General features: G+C 33.0%; 1 protein-coding gene across 2 annotated transcripts in view; it reads right to left on the reverse strand.

Annotated features, from left to right (window-relative positions):
• TNPO1 (transportin 1) overlaps positions 1-22,585 on the reverse strand; it is a 73,313-nt gene that overhangs the window by 25,233 nt on the left and 25,495 nt on the right. For both annotated transcript variants that reach the window (XM_031966677.1, XM_031966682.1), the window contains exons 8-15: positions 22,307-22,429; positions 19,548-19,666; positions 14,998-15,058; positions 13,546-13,714; positions 12,078-12,230; positions 7,856-8,081; positions 5,564-5,735; positions 2,119-2,205 (exon numbers count right to left, since the gene is read on the reverse strand). In XM_031966677.1, the coding sequence (XP_031822537.1) occupies positions 2,119-2,205; positions 5,564-5,735; positions 7,856-8,081; positions 12,078-12,230; positions 13,546-13,714; positions 14,998-15,058; positions 19,548-19,666; positions 22,307-22,429 (1,110 nt within the window). The remainder of the gene's footprint in view (positions 1-2,118; positions 2,206-5,563; positions 5,736-7,855; positions 8,082-12,077; positions 12,231-13,545; positions 13,715-14,997; positions 15,059-19,547; positions 19,667-22,306; positions 22,430-22,585) is intronic.

Below are 22,585 nucleotides of genomic sequence, written 5' to 3' on the forward strand. Positions count from 1 at the left end.
CGAGTATATCTGCTTCTTCCATAGTTCTTGCAGCAAATTTCTTTTTTTTTTTTTTATTTAATAGCCTTTAATTTACAGGATATATACATGGGTAACTTTACAGCATTAACAACTGCCAAACCTCTTGTTCCAATTTTTCACCTCTTACCCCCCCCCCTAAATGGCAGGATGACCAGTAGATGTTAAATATATTAAAATATAACTTAGATACACAATAAGTATACATGACCAAAACATTATTTTGCTGTACAAAAAGAATCAGACTCTGAATTATTGTACAATTAGCTTGTGAAGGAAATCAAAGATGCAGGTGTGCATAAATATAGGGACTGGGAATTCAATGCAATGGTTTTTAGTCATCTCCCAGAGTTCTTTTTCTGGGTATAGCTAGTTCAGTTCATTACTGCTCCATTAGAAATGATTTGGTTGATCTCGTTGCTGAGGATGGCCTGATCTATCAGGACTGGTCATCATCTAGTATTGTTGTTGAAGTATATAATGATCTCCTGGTCCTGCTCATTTCACTTAGCATCAGTTCGTGTAAGTCTCTCCAGGCCTTTCCTTGCAGCAAATTTCTATGTATCTTTCATATTTTCCAATTCTATTTCTACCCCTAACTACTATAATCTCAACAATTAAAAAAAATTTCTATGCCCCCCTTTTAAGGTTAACAAATTATTTCTAAACTTAAAAATCTGAAAACCCTCTTCTCTAAGATCAGAGATTTAGAATTGTCCTTAAAAGAAACTAAAACCATTCTTGAGACTAACTGGCTCAGAGGACTAAATACGCAGGCTGTTGACAATACTTCTTGGTCATGGCAGTACAAAATGTCCACAAAGAGCTGCAAATAGTGCCAATAATTAACAGACCATGATGGGAAACCCAGGAAAGGAACTGTGCTTTAGCTACATCAACTCAGCATGTCCTCAAGAGTACATCCCTTTGGGATAGCCTTCTGCTATGCCTGAATTTCTCTTCCCCTGTTAATTGTTGGAACAATCCACATGGTTTCAATTAGTTTTGAGATTGAACATAAATTATCAGGAGATGGACTCAAGTTAATCTTAACACAGAATAGCCATGCTGCCAGCTGCCACTCATTTTTAAATAATAAAGTTTATCATAAGCAAGAATTTGGTCACATTTTTTTGATTCTTTTTTCCAACTTTTTTTTAAAGAAGTTTAAGGAGCTCCTAGCAAAATCTCTTTTTGCATTCCAAATTAAAGCCTAAACAATTTTCTAGTTCTCCAAACATATGTAATAAAGAACTGCTAATTCATAGATATACATGAAGTCATCCTAACAGGCACCATCTTCCACCTAAACACTTTTTCACATTGTGATTGGCATTCTAGAGTACTCTATGTTTTAAAAGATAAGTTGAAATTACTACATTACATGTGATATTACAAATGCAAGTAGATCACATTTTATCTCAGTATTGAAATAGAACAACTTTGACTTTCCAAAAACTATAAAAGAAAGATATAACCTCTAGCAGGTCATACTTGGATAGGAAGGAGTCATGCCATTATTATATAATCTGTTACTCAAACAGATGATGTTGCACACATCAACAGGACATTGGCAACTCAAAAAAAAATTTCTTTGGTCACTGTATTCTTAGGACATTAGGAGTAATTATCAAAAGAAGATTGTATATTTAAAATAGATCAAAGCATAATACAAATACAAACACCATTACAACTCAAGTGATATTAAACATATCAAAACATGTGGCCTGCAACACTTTTTTTGTAACATCAGATGAAAACGCAACTGGAAAATATTTAACAAAATAAATAGAAATACCAGAAATATTAATATGTGGGTTTTAAAAAATATTTTTATTTTATTTTATTTTATTATTTTTCTGAGGCAATTGACGTTAATTGACTTGCCCAGGATCATACAGTTAGGAAGTATTAAGTGTCTGAGGCCGAGTTTGAACTCAAATCCACCCGACTTCAAGGCTGGTACTCTATCCATTGTTCTATCTAGCTGCCCCAATACATGTTTTTATTAGTAAAGATGCAATCCACAGGAATTCATATATATAGTTTAGTGGCTCCCTTTCTATTTGAGTTTAATGTCATTGTTCAAAATAATCTTACCTCAAGTAAAGGGAAGAGATCTTTATCTTCATCTTTTAGCATGTTCCATTTCTGAATTAGTGGAGGCATTAGCATCTGTATATATTCCTATGTGTATAGGAAAAAAACCAACACTTTTTTTAAAAAAAAAAAGGACAGTTCCATGATGAAATTAAATCAATTTTAGTACTGAAAATCAAGATATATTGCTCTTTGTTAAGATATCTGACCCTATTATTTTACTTTTAAAATATTCTTTACAAACTTGGTGCTTTTATCTCTAGAATACAAGTCTCCAAAGAATTTGTTTTTATGTTTTTGACATATATAGTTTACATATGTTTTTGACAAATTACTGATGTGTTGTGACAATATAAATTTGCTTCAGACTCCTTAAGGGAATAAGTAGTACAATTTACATCTCTACTGTTGAAGAGGCAGCATGATGTAATATAAAGGGCATTGGGTTTAAGTTAGAAGAGATGAAGGTTCAAATCGTGGCTGACAACTATTGTGGGACTGAGAGCAAATCCATTTAATCTCTCCAATCCTTAGGATTTTCTGTAAATGGGATGCTACTACTTTGAAATGCTCACCTTAAAAGGTAGTTGTGAAGAAAATTTTTTTGTGAAACAGGATTTGTGTTTTATTTTAAAAAATCATAGAAAATAGGCTCTCAATCCATTAGGACCACAGGATTCAGAGCTAGATTAAACCTTGGATTAATGAGGGAACAGAAACTCTAAAGGTTGACAGTGATAAACCTAGGTTCTATGATTCTAAATCTAAATTAAACTGACATCATATCTTATCTCAATTCTGAATTATATGCTACTAAGCAATATTTTACTTATCTAATACAATAGGCTGGGGGAATGAGGGATTTAACCTATGGTACAGTACAGTTATTATTACATAGTGCTTTAAAACTGACATATAATTTTGAAATTAACATGTAGCTGTAACTAATATTCTAAAATTATGGTGAGATGATCCAAAAATGAAGTTAAAACATAAAGGTTCAAAGTATTACATAAATGAGTTATTAAAGATATTTTTATTCAACTATAGAGAGTAAAAAAGTAGTCATGCAAAATATGCCCAAATTATGCCAAAGAACAATGCTGAATGAGTATGCCACAGTTTTTTTTTTTTTTTTTTTTTTTTGGGGGGGGGGGGGGGGGGGGGGGGGGGGGGGGGAAGGGCAGATATTCCTAACAGTATCAGCTCTCACTTCAATTTGCATTTGATACATTTTTGGTTAGACTAAGCTTCTTCTCTCGGAAGGAAAACAACAGAAATAGCTGGCTTATCCATGAGGAAATTTAATTCTTGTTTGGTTTTATCTAGACTTCTCCTACATAGTGTATGTATGTGAATATGTATGTTACTTTATACATCTGCTAAACATATCAGTTCCCTTTGAGTATAAAAATATACACATGCCCAAATGCCTCTCATTCAAGTCAGTTTACAATCCTATCAGAGCAGATTAACTTTGCCAAGATTTCAAGTGTGTTCTTATATACAATGGATGAGAACCAAAGGACCCTCTGTGGCCATGTCATAGTATGGCACTGAGGTAGAGTACACTTGAGGATATCACCAGATCCTAAATGTGATTGCCTACCAATCTCTCACTAGATTTTTTTTTCTTGGTTCCCACTGTTTTGTCATGCTTTTTATGCAGATGGTTCCCACATTTACATTTAGCACTAATTTCAATTCCTAGTTTGCATATCACCACTTATCTGTCAGAGAAAGTCAATGTCCCAGAGAACATTCCCTCTTACAGATTTTATTTCAATCAAGAATTATCTTTCCAATATAATAGACACACACACAACCCCTTAGCCCACATATCCAATGGGTTCTCTGTTAACATTTCAACCTCTGTCTACAGCATCTCTTCTATCCAATCACTCCTCTAACTCCCACACTACCACCACTCTAGCTTAAACCATCATCATATCCTGTATGGCCTACTGAAATCCTCCTGGTCACCCTTGCCTAAAAAGTCTTTTGTCTCCTCAAATCTATCCTCTGTACAAGTTGTCAAATCATTTTCCTTAAGTATTTGTACTCAACACATTCCCTTTTATATCTAGGATCCAATACAAAATATTCTCTGGCCCATTCACCATTTATATAACCTAGCTTCCAAACTACCTTTCCAGATAATTAGACATTATCTTGGCACATAGACATTGGTCAAACTAGCTTTCCTGACAGTGTCACCCACGACCCTGCCCTATCTGTGCCTCTCAATTGGTGGTTGCCTGTATCTGCCACAACTTCAAGGCTCAATCAACTTAAGCATCATTACCTTCATGAAAACCTTTTCTGGTCCCCACAGCTGGCAGTATCCCCACTACAAAAAGTTTCTTGTAGGCATTTTGTACATATTTTTCCACATGCCTATTTATATACATGTTGTCTTCCCAGATAAAAAGCATAGCCCACTGAAGACAGGCCTCACTTTACTTTTCTCACTTTAACCCCAATGGCCTGGTGCACATTATATACTTGGTAAATGCTTGTTTATTGATTAAATGAGAGATCAGAGGTAGGATTGGAATCCAGGTGTTCCCAATTCTGGCATTAAGTAGTGCAGAGCATACAGGACTAGGCCTGGAATCAGGAAAACTTGAATTCAAATGTGACCAGAGACTGTTAACTTGGGCAATCCACTTTTTCTCAACTGTAAAATGGGGATAACAATAGCATATATCTCACATGGTTGTAAGGACAAAACATTTGTAAAAATGCTTAAAATGTAAAAGGAACTCCCTCCTTCCTCAACCCTCGTCTCCTCTCAATCCAGCACTTGTCACATTGCTTACAAGTGCCAAGACTAAATCTTCTGTTGATCATTAGTCTTATCATTCCCCTCAACCAAGAATATTTATTATGGTCCTCTTGGTTGGAATAACTCCTTTCTCTTTCCTGTTCAAGGACTATACCAAAACCGTTTAGCTCTAGTTTATTTTCATCGTGAAAGCCTTGCCTGACAGTAGCCTAGAATGATTATTCTTTTAAAATTGTACTGTAAGGTTAAGTTGCATTTCATGTTTCACTTATATATGTTTTTCTTTAATTACTTTTTGATTCTCTTCTCAATAGGTAGAAGTGTTGATTAATAAATATTAAAATAATGGGGTTCATTAAAAATTTGTATGGATTAGTAACTTCACTGGAAATTGAAATAATTTCAATACTGTGTCTGTAAATTTAGCAATGAATTCTGATTGAGTTCAATGTTTTTAAAATCTTCTTTCTGTTTGGTTTTTATAATAGAGAATCTGTGTAGTAAGTTAAATGGTTAATTATTGAAAAGGGCTAATATTAGAACATATTTCAAATACATATTCCATTCTATAAATAAATAAAATTAAATACACTCATCATTTACTCCAACTAAATGGTATTTCCTTCTCTTAACAAATTGTTAAAGAGATTTACTTACCGGTTTATTTAAATGATGCCCTACAGAATCTGCTAATGTTCCTATGGCATCATAAAGAATGAGCAGATTCTTATGCTGGTATTTACTAAATGCGAAGACCAGGGTATCAAGTATATAAGCAAGGTAGGGAACAAGTTCTGTACAAGCCTCCTCTTCCAGGGTAGCAAAGGCACTAAGAATTTTTTTTTTTTAAAGAGAAAATTGGTTATTCTATTTTAAAAAATTATAACAGAAATAGGTACATTGTGACATAGTATGCATCATTATTTTCTATAAGCACTCTATAACCCACAACATCCCCAAAATCTGCCTGGTTGGTACAATCTCGTCCATTATTATCACCAGATTTAAAGATACAGACTTTAGGATAACAAAGCACAATGAAATAAAGTTCTCACAATTTAGCCCCCTGCAAACAATTTTAACATAAAGGAAACAAACAAAAGAAGTGGCCTATTGCCTGGGAGTAGCTGAACAAGCATGATTATAAGGAGGAATATCATTGTGCCCTATGAAACTATAAATATGAAAAATTCAGGGCATCATGGGAGGGCTGTATGAAATGATGCAGAGTGAAATAAACAGAAGAACAATTTACACAAAACCTACAATAATATTAAAAAAACAAAAAAACAAAAACAAAAACAACAACAACACTGAAAGACATTCAATAACACTCAATAGTTATAGCCTCAGAGGATTTTGAATCAAATCTGGGTAAAGAGGTGGCAGACTCCGTGGGAAATGAGAAATTTATGTGCCAAATATGGGCAACCTACTGATCAAGTCAAGTCTTCCTCTAAGTCTTATAATGTCTCATAAGTAATTGTGAGGCTTTCTCTAAGGAGATCTAGGAAAAAACATCAAATCAACTTATCACAGACTGGAGAGACAAACTGAGGTCAACTCTCTCATTCTACAAATAAAGGCCAGGGAAGTGATTTGCACAGTTATGCCACAGAGTTTTCTAAACTAAAGTTAAACACAAACTAGCTACTAGTTATGTTAAAACAATGTTGGTTACTGAAAAAAATATAAAAATTTCTGATTGGTGCTGCCTAGAATGCCTATAAGTGTATTGTTTTACCAATTCACTTCATATTAAAATACGCTCTAAAGAAAAATTATAATTGAGTAACCTTTAAAAAATTTTTTCTTTATAAATTTAATTTTTTGTTAATTTCCATTATGATTACCAATCCCAATCAAAACTTTTTAAAAGAGTAAAATGCTTTCTTGCTAGGAACATGTTATGAAAGGATGTTTGGTTGTAGAAATTACAAGAAATGAAGACTCTAAAATATGTATATAAAAATATTAAAAAAATATAAAAAAAAATTTTGTCACAGGATATATGTTCAAGATAGAAACATCCCTAAATCTCAGTCTGTAAAATAATTCTAAAAAGGGAAGGCTCAAATACCTATTTATACAAGACTAGTAATTTAGTGGAAGGTACTATGTAATCACTGAACTGATAGAACAGATAAGCCTGGGATCTCCTTTGGTGAAAAGGATAATCCACCTGGTTGGAATGGAAAAGTGGATTACAAGTATTTCAATAAATATTAAAAACTATATGTAACAATGTCACCTTAGAAACTAGCCTAAATATAAACAAGGTTATTAGTATTAAAAAAAGATCCTAACTTTTCACTTTCATCACTACTGTCATCTTTGGAAAGTTCTATTTGGGGATTCAAGCCCTCTTTACTTTTCCTACAAGTACATAGGTGTGTGTAAATGTAGTGCAGAAAGAGAAACCATGAGAAATGTGAGTTTAAGTTTGGGGCTATTATTTTTGTGGCAAGCCCAAATTCTGAAAACTACTAAAATGCCTACTATAAGCACTGGGCAAAACTTAAAAGATGAAGAAGATCATTAATGTTAAAAAAACAAAACCCCAAAACTCCCATTTCCCTCTCTATTCCTAGGGAGACACTATCAAAATGTTAGCCAATTATTTTCAAGCAAATAAATTTTTACTAAGAAGCTAAATAGTAAAACTAAGCAATGCGAATTTCTTGAAAACAGACCTATACATTAGATAGTTTACTAAAGCTTCATCATCAAGGAAAACGTAAATAGGGCAGTAAGAAAGTAAGTTTTAAATGGAACATTCAAAAAGTGATTTTATAAAATAGAATTTGGTAATCTGTTTAAAATGACTGCTAATTACCCTCACAAGCTATAGGGTTTATAATCTGACAGGAGAGATGCCAAAAAGTTTAACCAATGACTAAAGTACCAAAGAAAAAGGTGAATTATTTGTGATTTAAGATGATAGCCTACCTGCAGGCAGCTTCTTGTACTCTCTTGTTGCTATCTAGAATACGTTTAAGTAATTCTGTCATTAATGGCTTCAAGTACGTATCTGGGGGCTGGCTAACTACCCAGTGTGCATAGCGGCTAAGAGTCCAGCATGTAATGGAACGTACAAGAGCCTTTTTATCAGAGAGGCACTGAATAAGGTGAGGGATGAGTTCAGGCAGATATGGTATCATACCCTGCATACAACCTGAAAAAAACAAAACAAAAAACAAACAAAAAAAAAAAACAAGGAAGAGGAAATTACAAACTTTTAAAATAAATGTGACACAGGCTACTTCCCATTTTGAAAGGATTAGTTGAAAAGCAGAGATGCAAATAATATTAGAACAAAATAATCTGTGTAATAGAAGATACCCAAGCTTAGCCCCATGTCTCCCTTTTCAAATAGTATTCTACCCAACAAAAACTTCAACAACAAAAAGCATACATAATTAATCCCTTAGACCATGACAAATAAAACCCATTACTGACAAAGAACAAGACGTAAATTCCTTAAACTTAAATTCAAAAAAAAGAAAAAGAAAAATACACTAATTCAAATGTAGCGATACAAAATACATACCAATCAACACTAAGTATTCAAATACTGAATAAGATTATTTTTTTAATTAAAAATTTTTACAAAAAAATTGTTTTAACATTTCAGATCAAGTCAACAAGTGTTTATTAAGTGCCCACTTATATGTCAGGTGCTATGCACTGGGGATATAAAAAAAGGCAAAAAACAATGCGTGACCAAAAGAAATCACAATCTAATGGGGGAGACATGTCAATTACTACATATTAATAAGCTACATATAAGATTAGCTGAAGACTGTACAGAGAAAATGCACTAGCAACAAAATAAATCACAAGGTGGGATTTTTAACTGTGACCTCAAGCCAGGAAAGTCATGAAGCAGTGATGAAGAGGGAGAGAATGGGAGAACAGTCAGTAAAATGCCTAGAGATGGAAGAAAGTATTGTTGAGAAACAGGTCATTTTCACTGTATTGCAAAGAACATGGTAAGGTAAGAGTGGAAAGGTAGGAAGGCTACAAAGATTTTAAAAACAAGCAGAGGACTTATATTTTGACAGGAGTGGGGAGAGACTTGAGGTAGAACAGGTGGTTATTTTATAGTATTCCAAATATGAGTTAAAGGCTTCAACTCAAGTGATGGGAAATGTAAAGGTGAATTGAGAGTGAGAGATATAAAACATGTTATTTAAACATGTTATAAAAAAAAAAAAAAAAAAAAAAAAAAAAAGGTTTGGCCACAAATTGAATATGGGAGTTAGGGGTGAGAGTGAGGAGTAGAAGATGATACATACCTACATTGGGAGCCTGAGTGCCTGCCGGATGGTGGTACCCTCAACATTAATACAAAAGTTAGAAAAGGGAACATTTGGGGGAAAAGATGATTTCACTTTTGGACATGTTCAGTCTTAGTCAGCTAGAGATGGAAGATGGAGTTTAGAGATATATAAGTATGTTTGAAGATCACTGGCATAAAGATGGTAATTGAATTCATGTGGTCAATGAGATCACCAAGCAAAATAGTACAGAGGCTGAAGGAAAAAGGGTCAATGACAGAACCTAAACCTCTCAATTTGGTTTCTTATAAAACAGTTAAAGGAAATTGCCTAACAGCATGCTTCCAACTGATAGTACTAATATATTACTTTCCATTTTTGTAGTTTATTTTTTACAAGTTCATACTGAAAACACCATATTATGCTCTGGTGGCATTTTAACACATATAAATTTGGGACCTAGATCTCCAGCAAAATACAAAGTTGACAAAAAAATTTTATTAGGCTTTTTAAAAAAGAATAACAAAGTGCAAAATGACAAACCATAAAAACTCAGTAAATCAAACTATATTTCCTCAATAGAGTAAATTTTAATTCAAATGTGATAAATATCAACTTGCCAACAGATGATGAGGCAGAAGTCATTTATTTAATCTTAGAGCTATACTATAGGAAATAACTGGGACCAAGAAGTTATTTGCTAAATGTCTCTCAGAAGGGGGGTAGAGGGGACTTCATATGTATGCATGCATGCATACACACATTCATTAAATGATGAATGGGTGTCTGTCATTTACTTGAAAATGTCATTACTATACAAGCCATTCTCCAATTGACAAATGGTTAAAGATGAACAATTTTAGATGAAGAAATTAAAACCATTTCTAGTCATATGAAAAAATGCTCTATATTACCACTGATTAAAGAAATGTAAATTAAGACAACTCTGAGACTAAGATAATAGGAAAAGATAATAATGAATGTTGGAGGGGATGTGGGAAAACTGGGACACTGATACACTGTTGGTGGAACTGTGAACTAATACAATCATTCTGGAGAACTGTTTGGTAATATGCTCAAAAGGGTTATCAAAGTGTGCATACCCTTTGACCCAGCAGTGGTTCTACTGGGCCTGTATCCTGAACAGATCTTAAAGAAAGAAAAGGGATCCACATTGCAAAAATGTTTGTATAGTGGCAAAGAATTGGAAATTGAGTGGATGCCCATCAGTTGAGGAATGGCTAAATAAGTTATGGTATATGAATGTTATGAACAGGCTTATTTCAGAGAAGCCTGGAAAGACTTACATGAACTGATGCTAAGGAAAGTGAGTAGTAGAACCAAGAGAACATTATACACAGTAACAATATTATGTGATGATCAGCTGTGATGGACTTGGCTCTTTTCAACAATGAGGTGATTCAGGTCAGTTCCAATATATTTGTGATGGAAAGAGCCATCTGCATTCAGAGAGAATTATGGAGACTAAATGTGGATCAAAGCACAGTATTTTCACCATTTTTGTTGGTTGTTTTTTTTCCTTTTGATCTGTTTTTATTTTGCTCAACATGATGAATATGGAAATATTCTTATTAGAATTGTACATGTTTAACCTATATCAAATTGTTTGCTGTTGTGGAGGAGTGAGGGGAGAGGAGAGGGAGAAAAATTTGGAATACACAGTTTTTCAAAGGTGAATGTTGAAAATTATCTTTGTATGTATTTGGAAAAATAAAATGCCATCAAAAAAAATTGTTTTTAATGACATTACTAACCAAAACACAAAAAGGCACACATTCACATCAATTTACTGGATGCTATTTTATTAATATCTTCAATGACCATGTCCAGTGGCAAACATGTAGAAATATTTAATTCATTATTATGCAATGGAACAAAGTCATATGGTTCAGAATAGAACTCCATTATAATACAATAATTCAGGTGTAAATTTATTATTCTTGTGGTGATATATAGCTATATAAGTGACAGAATATTCTGATCTCCTGAGAATTTAAGTTGAATACCAAGCAAAGGATGATGAAGGGACAGAAATGGTATACTCTAATGCATTATCAATGAGAAATTATAAAGAAAAAGTAAAAGAAAAAATGTCAACAAAAATTTATAATGAGAAAAAATTATGGTCACATGGGGAACATGAGGAACAACCAAAGGATAATCAATGTACTTCTGTAGTGTTCATCTAACATGAACAGAACATGAGGCCACCCAGGTAGAATGGCTGCACTATGGTAAATTTATGAAAAAGATAATGGAATCAAGACTTAGAATTAGAACGACCTTAGAATTAAGTACAACCCCTTCATTTTCTAGGTAAGGAAAACAGAGTTAAATTACTTGTACAGGTAATATAGACAGCAAATTTCTCAGGTAGGATTCAAACTTAGGTTTGTTCAGTTTCAAACATAGCACTATCTACCATCAATGAGAACTGAATAGCTATCTAGCCATGGAAGGGTTTTATCAGGCACAATGAAGGGAATGGCCACGCTAATGATAATATAGAATGACTAGGAGTCTTGTTTGTCAGCTCCAATATGATAAAATAATTCCATTATGTTATTATTTTTTAAATTACAATGTAACATGTTATACTTCTCTCTAAAGAAAGATCTAATGGATGTGTTCACTGGTTTTGCTTAAGATTTTTTCTCTTTCTGCTATGAGATCAAGTGAGATGGGAAATGAAATGGGGGAAAAAACGGTGTAAAAACAAACAAAAAAGACATCCTAACTTGAAAGAAACAAGAATATTCTGTTGTTCTTTGGTATGATAGTATCATTCTTGTTGCAATTTCTTAAAGAAAACTTAAAATCTTACGAAGTAAGTTTATTATTAAGTAATTAAAAGTAAAATCTAGACTTACCTTCAGCAATTGCTCCTAAAACTAAAATGCCTGATTCTTTAACTACCCATTCAGGATGAAAAAGTAGTTCCTTCAAGAGGGGCAAAATATGTGGTAAAAGTTCATCACGAAACACATTTGCCAGGACATCTAGAGCAGCAGCAGAACACTTTCCTAAAAGAATGATTTAAATTCAGATTACTCAATATATCACAGATTTTCCTAATTAAAATTAGTGGCTTTAAAAATAGGGCATTACTGCATACATGACATTGTTCTAGATACAATCATTACCTTGGAACAGAGTCCACAAATTAAGAAAAGAATTCCAAAATTTACTATGTGCTTCCTAGTGGGTGAATCCAGCACAATACATAATTCACAAAAATCAATAGACAAAGTCTTGCTCTTTTGGATAACTAATTAGCTGAACTATAACTTTTTATAAAAAGTTTATAAATTTTTAATCAAATTAAAATTTTCATGCAAAAATACTTGTTATAAATGGCAAATTGTAATGAACATGGGTTGTCCTAATCAAATGTTCAGAATACGAATATCTAAATATACTGGCAAAGCAGAAACAAATTTCTAACCTTCCTAAAACTTACTGCCACTAAGAAACTAGATGGAGCATTGAAACTTTTAAGAAATATAAATCAACAGCAAAAGGATAAAACAAGCTAAACACGCACTAGTTTCAAAGGTAAAGGAATAACAAAACATGCTACAGCAAAATTTGTTAAATGTACAACATTAACCTACAATGTTGATTTTTTTTTTTTTTTGGAGAGGCAAGGAATCTAATTTTATTAAGACCACTAAGATTGTAGACCAAATTCCAAACTTCAATTTCCTGTTTTGTCAAATAAGAATATCTAATCTGCTTGACAAAGCCTTAAAAAATTGAATGACAAATCTACCTTCTTCCGAGAATTCTTATTCATATCCAATAGAATTATGAAAAAGTACGTTTGGAATGGACATCTCAAAAAAGGTTAACATACAACCCTGAAGGTAACATTAAGTCAGACCTAAAGGTAAAGTCTACGTTCCAAGCTTCAATTTCCTGTTTTGTCAAATAAGAATATCTAATCTGCTTGACAAAGCCTTAAAACATTGAATGACAAATCTACCTTCTTCCCAGAATCCTTATTCATATCCAATAGAATTATGAAAAAGTACGTTTGGAATGGACATCTCAAAAAAGGTTAACATACAACCCTGAAGGTAACATTAAGTCAGAGCTAAAGGTAAAGTCTACGTTCATAGTGATATTACTAATTTTAGTTAATATTTTGCAACCCTTTAAGTTCAAGCATCATAACTAGCTTCTCTGAGAAATAAATAGATTCTTACTTCTCTTATTAGTTTTCTTCTTTGTAAAATTGGGACATCTGAAAAACCTCACAGGTTTATTGTGAAGAAAGTACTTTGGTTATAAAGAACTAAACTGTTATTACATGAAAAAAGTCATTTTCTGCCTTACTTAGATTCCAGTCAGATATTGTATCATCATCATCAAGTTCATCATCATCATCTTCCTCTTCTTCAATTCCATCTTCATCATGCTGCTGAGCCACTGTCCGTGATCGATGAAAACGAGGCCTTATATCTTGTTCACTATCAGGAATAGCTTCATCTTCTTCAACATCACCCTATTTTGATAAAGTGATAGTATCTCTTCAAGAACAGTGTTCCTTAGCTAAGATGCCGATCAATACAAGTGAAACCTCCATTTCATTTGTTTGTTCATTTATTTACATATTATCCATCTATTTCCAGAACCACTGAGACTATACTTTGTATCTACTTTGTAGAGACAGAGTTCTCACTTACAAAAAAACGAATTTTCATTGCCCTCTACCCCCCCCCACTTCACCAACATATTTATTTAATGCTACCTTGTAAATACTTGTGTTGCCTTTTGTTATGAACTTATATTTATATTATTCAAACAGCTGACCTGGCAAGATCTATCTGCTCTATTGGGATCTTACAAGTAAAGGCAAAGATTTTAATATGAAAGGAACACAGTGGCAAGAGTTTCAATTAATATGATGCTAAAAGAAACTTAAAGCTTAATTTACTAATCTGAACACAAGGAACAAGTGAAGTGTGTGCATTTAAAGAAGAATCATGATGTTGTGGAAGATGTTAGAGGGGAAAAATAAAGTCTTTGAATTAGTCTATTTGTATATATTTTTTTAATTCCACAGATGAAGAGATGTTAAAGGAGGGATGACCAGGAGGGAAAACAGACAAAATTTGAACATAGCTAGAACAAAAAAGGAAGTAAAGAACACTCAAAGTTTCAGAAAAAAGGAAGAATGGCCTTGGGCCTCTGAGGGCTATCTTTGGAATTCATTTTCTGTCCTATATTACTCACCCCAACTTTTTCTTACTGTCTTAATTCATTTTTTTCTTCTACCTAGAAAAAACTTCTAGGATTATCCTACAAAAATAACTAGCTGCTCCCCCTAATTTTTTCTGTGACCATGCTGAGTCAGTGTGATTTCTGATCCACAATCCACAGGCTTCAACACAGACCTTGCTCCAGGTGGCTGGGGCTATGTCATAAGTGTCTAGTATTTTATAGCACAAACTTCCTCAAATCTATGCAATTTATTCTTTATCCTTGGGACCATTTCTAAATGAATATAAAGTGAAGCCTAAATCCACAAGACTAAATTTAAAATTGGCTTTATCTGCAAATATATTTTACAGATTAAAAATTTGAGATAACAGATAAAAAAAGATTTTAAAAAAGAAAGCAAATATTAAACTTTTATTGTATTATTAGTTCATGAAACAAAAAACTTAATTCTAAAACATTTTTCTATCAATCAATTTAAATATTTTTTTAAACCCATCATTTTAAATGTGTGATTATCGAGATGACTTTGCCCCACACATAGTTTCATTTTTAAAAATTTCTTACCTTAAGCAGAATGATATCTATTTCTGAGTACTTCATGCCATTTACTAACACAGGAATCAACCTATTTTTAAAAAATTGAGATAAACATGAAACAGATTTTTAAAAATTTAATTGCAAAGTTAAAAATACTCTGGTAATAATTTTGTACTATCTTTTTTTTATAGCAAAACCAATATTTACACCCAAGATAACAATTTTAATTCAAAGACTTAACTTAATTTTTAATCAGAAGATAATGCAGTCCTCACTTCTGAATATTGCCCCCATTCTGTTTATTCAGTGCTAATATCATAATCAAGTTTATTTCTTGGAGTTTCTACTCAATGAAGGTCCCAATTGCAACTCATTCAAGAATATGACATGAATTAAGTTATTGTGGGGAAGATATAGTTTCTGAGACTGCCATATAAGCACCCAGGCATACCTCAGAGACTGCTTTTTTGTGATGTCTTTCTCCCTTCAAGATGATATTTGATATTTTCTTTCTTTTCAGGGGTGGATGACAGAAGATGAGGTAGACAACAGAAGAATGAAGAGCAAATTTAAGAAAGAATCTTTAATAAAGAGCCTTTCAAACATTTAGATACTACAAAGAAATCATTCTGTATATTTTAGCTCAGAGAGAAAGAAACAAGAAAAAAAATTATTTAACTTTTCTTGGATTTCTTAAAAGAAATGTATAGGTCATGTGCAAATTTGTTGCAGCAAGGAACTGGAAATTGAGTGGATGCCCATCGGCTGAGGAATGGCTGAATAAGTTATGATATATGAATGTAACAGAGTATTATTGTTTTGTAAGAAATGATGAGCAGGCTGATCTCAGAAAGGCCTGAAAAGACTTATATGAACTGATGGTTAATGAAGTGAACAGAACCAAGAGAACAGCATACACCGTAACAAGATTATGTCATAATCAACTATGATGGACTTGGTCTTTTCAACAATGAGGTTATGATCAAGGCAATTCTAACAATCTTGTAATGCAAAGTACCCTCCATCCAGAATGAATGTGGATGAAAGCATAGAATTTTCACCTTTTTGCTGTTTTTCCCCCCTCATTTTTTTCTTCCTTTTGTTTATATTTTTCTTGGGTAGCATGGCAAATGTGGAAATATATTTAGAAGAACTGTACATATTTAATCTATATTGGATTACTTGCTATCTTGGTGAGCAGGGAGGGGAGAGGAGAAAAATTTGGAACAAGATTTTGCCACAGGAAATGTTGAAAAACCAATCTTTGCATTTATTTGGGAAAATGGAATACTATTAAAATAAAAAATAAAAAGGGGTGTGGGTGGGTGTGCGAGTGCACAGAAATGTTTCTAATCAACCCCCCATCCCCAAAGCTTCAATTCTAGGAAAAACAAAAAATGAATGCATTCACCACAATAAAAAGTATTACTTATAAAATTATTTTAATAAGTAAGCTTGTCTAGATTCATCAAAACATAACTTCTAAGTACTTTTTTTGCACAAGGTATGCTGCAATGCTAAAAAAATTTGGCTCTAGATAGTTATCTACAGCAAAATAATTCAAACTATTACTTCACAACATAATGAAGTAATCTTTTACATCAACAAGTACAAACCTAACTATTTGTAGGATTCTTACCAAAATGTTTTTATTTTACCTATATTGTTCTGATTCTATTTTAGTGCAATAGTCTAAATTTTTATTTTATCATCTAGTTGATAAACCTCTTTAATAAGCAATCACTTATTCAGGTACTTATGTCAATAAGAAAGCTGCTTGTAGTATCAAACTGCTGACTAGAATGAGCTAAAGTGCCATCTACTGACCAAAAAGACTATATACTCCAGTATGGAGAATAGCCAAAGCTCTATTCAAACAGATTATCAATGCAATACTAAGGAAAATGATCTTTTTAAAAAAAGAATCATATAATTAAATATTTTCATTCATAGAATTTGAACAAAGGATATGCCTAAATTTATTTAATAAGACCCTTTTGGAGTCAGGTATCAGTTTTAAAGAATTTTTAACAAACAGAACATCAAAAACCACCCACAAACTCACTCTATTACAAACCCCTATCTACATGTTAAACAAGTGAAGTCTTTACACATTAAATGAAGCTATTTAAAACTTTTAATCAACCATTTTTTAGCTTTTTTCCATCTCTTTTATTCCTGTTCTTAATAGATGCTTATTTAATAGCCAGAACCTATATCATGATTTAAATTCTAAAAAAATGATTGATTGATTAAAAATCATCTCCATAAAACCCAGGGAAGTAAGTTCTATTTTAATGCCTATTTTACAGATATGGTACTTGATGCAAAGTTATAAAGTTTTTAAGTATCAGGATTTGAAATCAATTTCAGCTCTGTCAACTGCACCACCTAATTGAGTATACCACTTTAATCTTAGTCTACTTACACCCATGATGCATCTGTTAGCTTCTGCTGTTTTAAAAGCAAGAAACATTTGTTTGGAATTGTGGAAATAAAGGTTTCCCCCTAAAAAAACCTTTAAGATTATGAAAGACAGCAAGTTCTTAATCTGGGATCCATGAATCCCTGCCCTCACTCTCTTCAGGTTGTCTGTGACTTTAGATGGGAAAGAAATTACTTCTTTCCTTTTTAATCTCTAACTGAAATTTGGCACAATTATTTAAAACCATTATTCTGAAAAGGGATTTATACATCTCACCAGACTGCCCTCGGGATCCATAAGAATATATAATCATTCAAATCACTGTGTGGAATAAAGCAAATGGCCTTCACCTGTCTTGATTCTGACTCTTCGTGGGAAAGTGTACAAATGAGGGATAAAGACATACTCAAGCTGTAGGACCAATACGAGAGAAAAGGTGCCTTGGGGAAACCATGACTTAAATGATTAATAATTCTAGTGAGGAGTAAAAGAACTTAAAATTGATATTCTAGAAATGGAAAAAGTCTAGATTCTACAATTGTTATTTTACCATAACTTATTGGTACAGGGTTAAAAGAATGAACTGTCCAAAAACCATTTCTGTCTGGAGGAAGAAAGAGAACCTTACCTCAAAATCAGAAGGACCTAGGCTCCAAATGCCATCTAGACATTAATTCTGCATCCCTGTTTTAGTTACAACCTCATGAGCCTAAAATAACAGGACCAACCTCACAGGACTGTTATAAGGATCAAATAATGTATAACAAGCTCTGGAAACCTAAAGTCTATGAAAGTCATATGAAATATGATCTTTTGGAAAACAAAAGTGTTTCAGACTTAGTTGCTAGTATTTAGGCTAAAATTAAAATGTAGTCTGAGTGCAGAACTCAAAGTAAAGTTAGCATAAAATTAAAACTCAGGACAAATCAGGAAATTTACAACAAAGCATTTACATATTGTATATTATTACACTTGCATTTAAAGACTATTATTCAACTTAACTTTTTTTTTTGTACTGAGGCAATTGGGGTTAAGTGACTTGCCCAGGGTCATACAGGTAGGAAATTAAGTTAAGTGTCTAAGGCTAGATTTGAACTCGGGTCCTCCTGACTTCAGGGCTGATGCTCTATCCACTACATCAACGTGCTGCACCTCAACTTAACTTTAAAAAAAAAAAAAAAAGTGCTTAAAAAAAATTGCTTTTAATAACTCTCCCTGCTAGTTTTCTAGGAATAATTGTCAATCTCACTAGTCTCCTGTTTGTAGAATCCAAAAATCACCTTATCTTCTCAAACCATCTCTTTGCATTGACAAATACCTTCTTGAAATGCAACTTTTTTCACATCCATCCCATGCTCAAAGACCTAAAATGGTTTCCCATTTTCAAATGGATTCAGTCTAAGCTCTTCATCTTGATTTCAAAATTCTGCATGATCTAGTACTACATTAACCTACTTTTTGCCTATTAACAACCTGTCAGACTGGTATCCTCATTGTCCCCTGAACTAACCATACTTATTTTAACTTTCACTTTTGTTATGCTATTCCCCTACAGAGAATGTCTCCTACTCCAATATACACCTATACTGTTCTGGTTTAGCCAATTGCTTCACTGTTACCTGCCCATGCTACATCTTTTATCTGCTGACTAGAACTACTGTTCCCTTTCCCTCTCTCTTTCCTCAGGGAAAAGACTCAATTCATCATCCAAGATCTATTCCAAGTTATTTTTTTAGTTGGTCTTGCATTATTCTTTGTTTCACATTTGATTAAAGTGTGTTAAGTGTTAAGGACTCCAACATAGGAACAAAACAAAAAGTTCTCTCAAATACTATTCTATGCTATACCCAAAAATGAACATACCAAATAGTTTAATGACATAGGCAAAAGAGATACACAGAAAAAGGACTTATTAAATGAATTTAAGGTATTTAAAAAATATATCCTTAATATAGACAGTCAAGATATGCAAAAACAATTTTGCCCCAAATACTCCTACTTTATGTTTCTTCCATTCCTAAAGAAGAGCACCTCTTGTCTAGAGTAAGAATAATTATCAAAAATACCTTAAATTCATTCAATAACTCCAAAACAAACAAGGTAATAATTTACACTGACTCAAATATTAGTAGTGAGCAGAAATTCTACCTACTTAGAAAGATGTCGACAGAGTACATCTTTGCAGATTGGTTGTTCAGCCAAAGTGAGCCAAAATTCACAAGCTTCCAAAGCCACATTTTCATCTTGATCTTGGGTCCTCTGAAGCATGTACTATAAAAGGAAGTTTATGCACAGTTAAAAGCCAACTAATAACAATATATATAAGTAATACTACCTCTATGAATCGGATTGAATCACATCTCACCCTCACCTCCCTGACTCAGTTTTCTCATCTATAAATTGAATGGGGCTAATCTAGATAATTTCTAAAGTCCTTCTCCAACTCCTATCCAAATATAAGATTCTATATTATATAGTGGAAATAAATTAAGCCACTGTGGAGATGTTCTTTCTGATGTAAATGTACCTAGAAGCACCATGAGGTAGCAGGAAGAGCTCTCCGGATCTAGAATCAGAAGGAAAAGGTATTCCTTAGCTGTTCTCACTTGTGAAGACAGTGGGTAAATCACTTAACTTCTGACTCCCTGACTAGGTAATTTCTAAAGTTCCTTTCAACATCTATCTGTAACCTATCTCATATCATGCAATGTCCCTGAATTATTGTGTATTTGCGCATGTAGATTTCTTTTTTGTTTGTTTTGGAAAATACTTCAAGTGATAATGGCACCTAAAAATTTCATTTCATTAACAAAAAATATTTTATGCATTAACAAAACAAAATGTGCCATTTATGTGAATATGAATGATCAAATTGCATTCAAGATGAAATGCATCAGCATTTCAGTGAGCATAAGAAGCTCACTTTTCCATGCGCACAATTATAATCACAAAACACTTCAAAATTATTCCCTTAATGACATCTAAAAACAAAAAGTTGGGTCTCCCTCCCTAGGTTGGAAATGCAGCATTTGGCATGGGAGGATCCATTTCACTTTGCCTCATTTCAGTCACTCTACTCTACTCCCCACCTCCCAACTTCATCTTACTATCGCTGAATGAAAATTCATATTGTCACTGATAATGAGTAGAAAAAAACATGTACTTCTAAAGAAAATAATCATTTAGGCAGAACCTAGATGACTACTAATTATTCTTTTCTGCTATATAACTTGATCCTAGAAATTACTTGGCAATCCTATTCTAATCAACTCCCTAGCTCATTCCACAAATATTTCTTACAAATTTTCTGAAACTTCTTCCTCAAAAGTACTGACTTCTATTCCAGACCTTAGAAATCCACAAACAAACATTAAGTGCTTACTATATGCATACTGTGGTAATTAAGCTGGCCCTCAACCCTTTAAGCCTTGATGATTACAGTCTGGTTGGTCTCCCAGCCACAACTGTTTCTGCTCTAGTTTACTCTCCACTTGGCTGCCAAAGTGATCTTCCTAGTGCAAATCTGACTATATCAACCATTCTCCCTTCCCTATAAATACAGACACACAGACAAAAACTGTACAGCTATCCCATTACCTCTACTTGATTTTCAAAGATCTTTATAAGTTGCTCCCAAGACCCCCCTTTTCCAGTCTTCTTAGACCTTATACTCCTCATCTCCCAACAGTCAATGAGCTTATTTTGACCCAGAGACACCAGGCTTACTGCTATTCTTCAAACTAAACACTTCATCTCCTGACTCTGTGGATTTTCATGGGCTGTTCCCTATGCTTGAAAAGGTCTTCCTTTTCATCTCTGCTTTGTTCAAATCTTGCCCAAAACCTCACCCTCTGCAACAAGCCTTTTCTAATCCCTCTTAATTCTAGTGCCTTTCCTTTGCTGGTTATTTTCGATTTACCCTGTATACAGTTTGTTTTCATGAAGCCTATTAGATTGCAAGGTGCTTGAGGGCAGGGACTGGCTTTTGCCTGTCTTGGTAACCCCAGTTTTCAGTCTAGCAGTTGGCACATAATGAGAAGTATTTTATGACGGACTTCATGGAGACTAAGTTAATATAAATTTTATCTTATCTCTCTATCTACTTGTCTCCTCATTTATGCTTTGACTATCTCATGTTTTGAAAGCTACCTACCCTCATTTGTGCTTGGGTCCATTACTTTACTTTCCAGTACTGAAGAAGTCTGCTTCTACAAGTTTGCTCTGCAACTATACCCCAGCTAACATACTTCTGTATTATCAAACAGCCTGTTTTAAAAAATGCACATATAACCAGAACCACCAGCAATATAAGATAATCCCTATTATTACTCATTAGAGATAAAGCTGAATAACGCAAGAAGTAGAATTTCCCTATATATATATCGGTAACTTTAAAATAAGCACAATTAACATTGTGCTTATTAATCATTAGTTATTATATTTACTGGTTATATATTATAATATTAATTATATATTATAATTACTAGTTATATATTAACTAGTTGTAGATTAGTTTACATGTACATGGCATGATAGTGAATGCTATACCAAAACCTTTTAAAAATTGAGATAATTTGATACTGATAACTTATGAAGTCATTCATGCTATCAAAGAACTCCTCTATGATCAATCATACATACAGTAAATTACCATTGTTTATACAACCATTACCTTAAATGATGAACACATCTGATAATATTAATTCTAAGCAATTACTCTGAAAAATTATAATCCACCCCAATAAGGACTTCAATTAAAAATAAAAACAAACTATCTTCTTTATGGTCTATTTGAATAAACAAATTAATAAACAAAGCTATTTATTCACAGCATATCCAAAATAAAACATTTCCAGATTTTTTTAAATTAAAAAAGAGAAGTCACATGATTAAATCATAACTGATAATTACCTCAACTATATTATGCATATGAGGAAGCAGGCGATCCATTCGGACTTCAAGTAGCATCACGAGAGCCCGACATACATTTTTACGTACCTCTGGCTCTTCATCACCAGCCAAAGCAAAGAGATTCTATTACATAAGAAATAAAGTTAAAATTCCCAAACAGAAAAATAATGTGTGTAACCAAGTATAAATTAATATCCAAATAAAAACTAAAAATTAAATACTTAAAAACATACTGAAACAATTATTTTCTTCACTATGGCTATATACCCCAGTTAAGCT

The sequence above is a fragment of the Sarcophilus harrisii genome, chromosome 1 (genome assembly GCF_902635505.1).
Source record: "Sarcophilus harrisii chromosome 1, mSarHar1.11, whole genome shotgun sequence".
Lineage (NCBI taxonomy): Eukaryota > Metazoa > Chordata > Mammalia > Dasyuromorphia > Dasyuridae > Sarcophilus > Sarcophilus harrisii.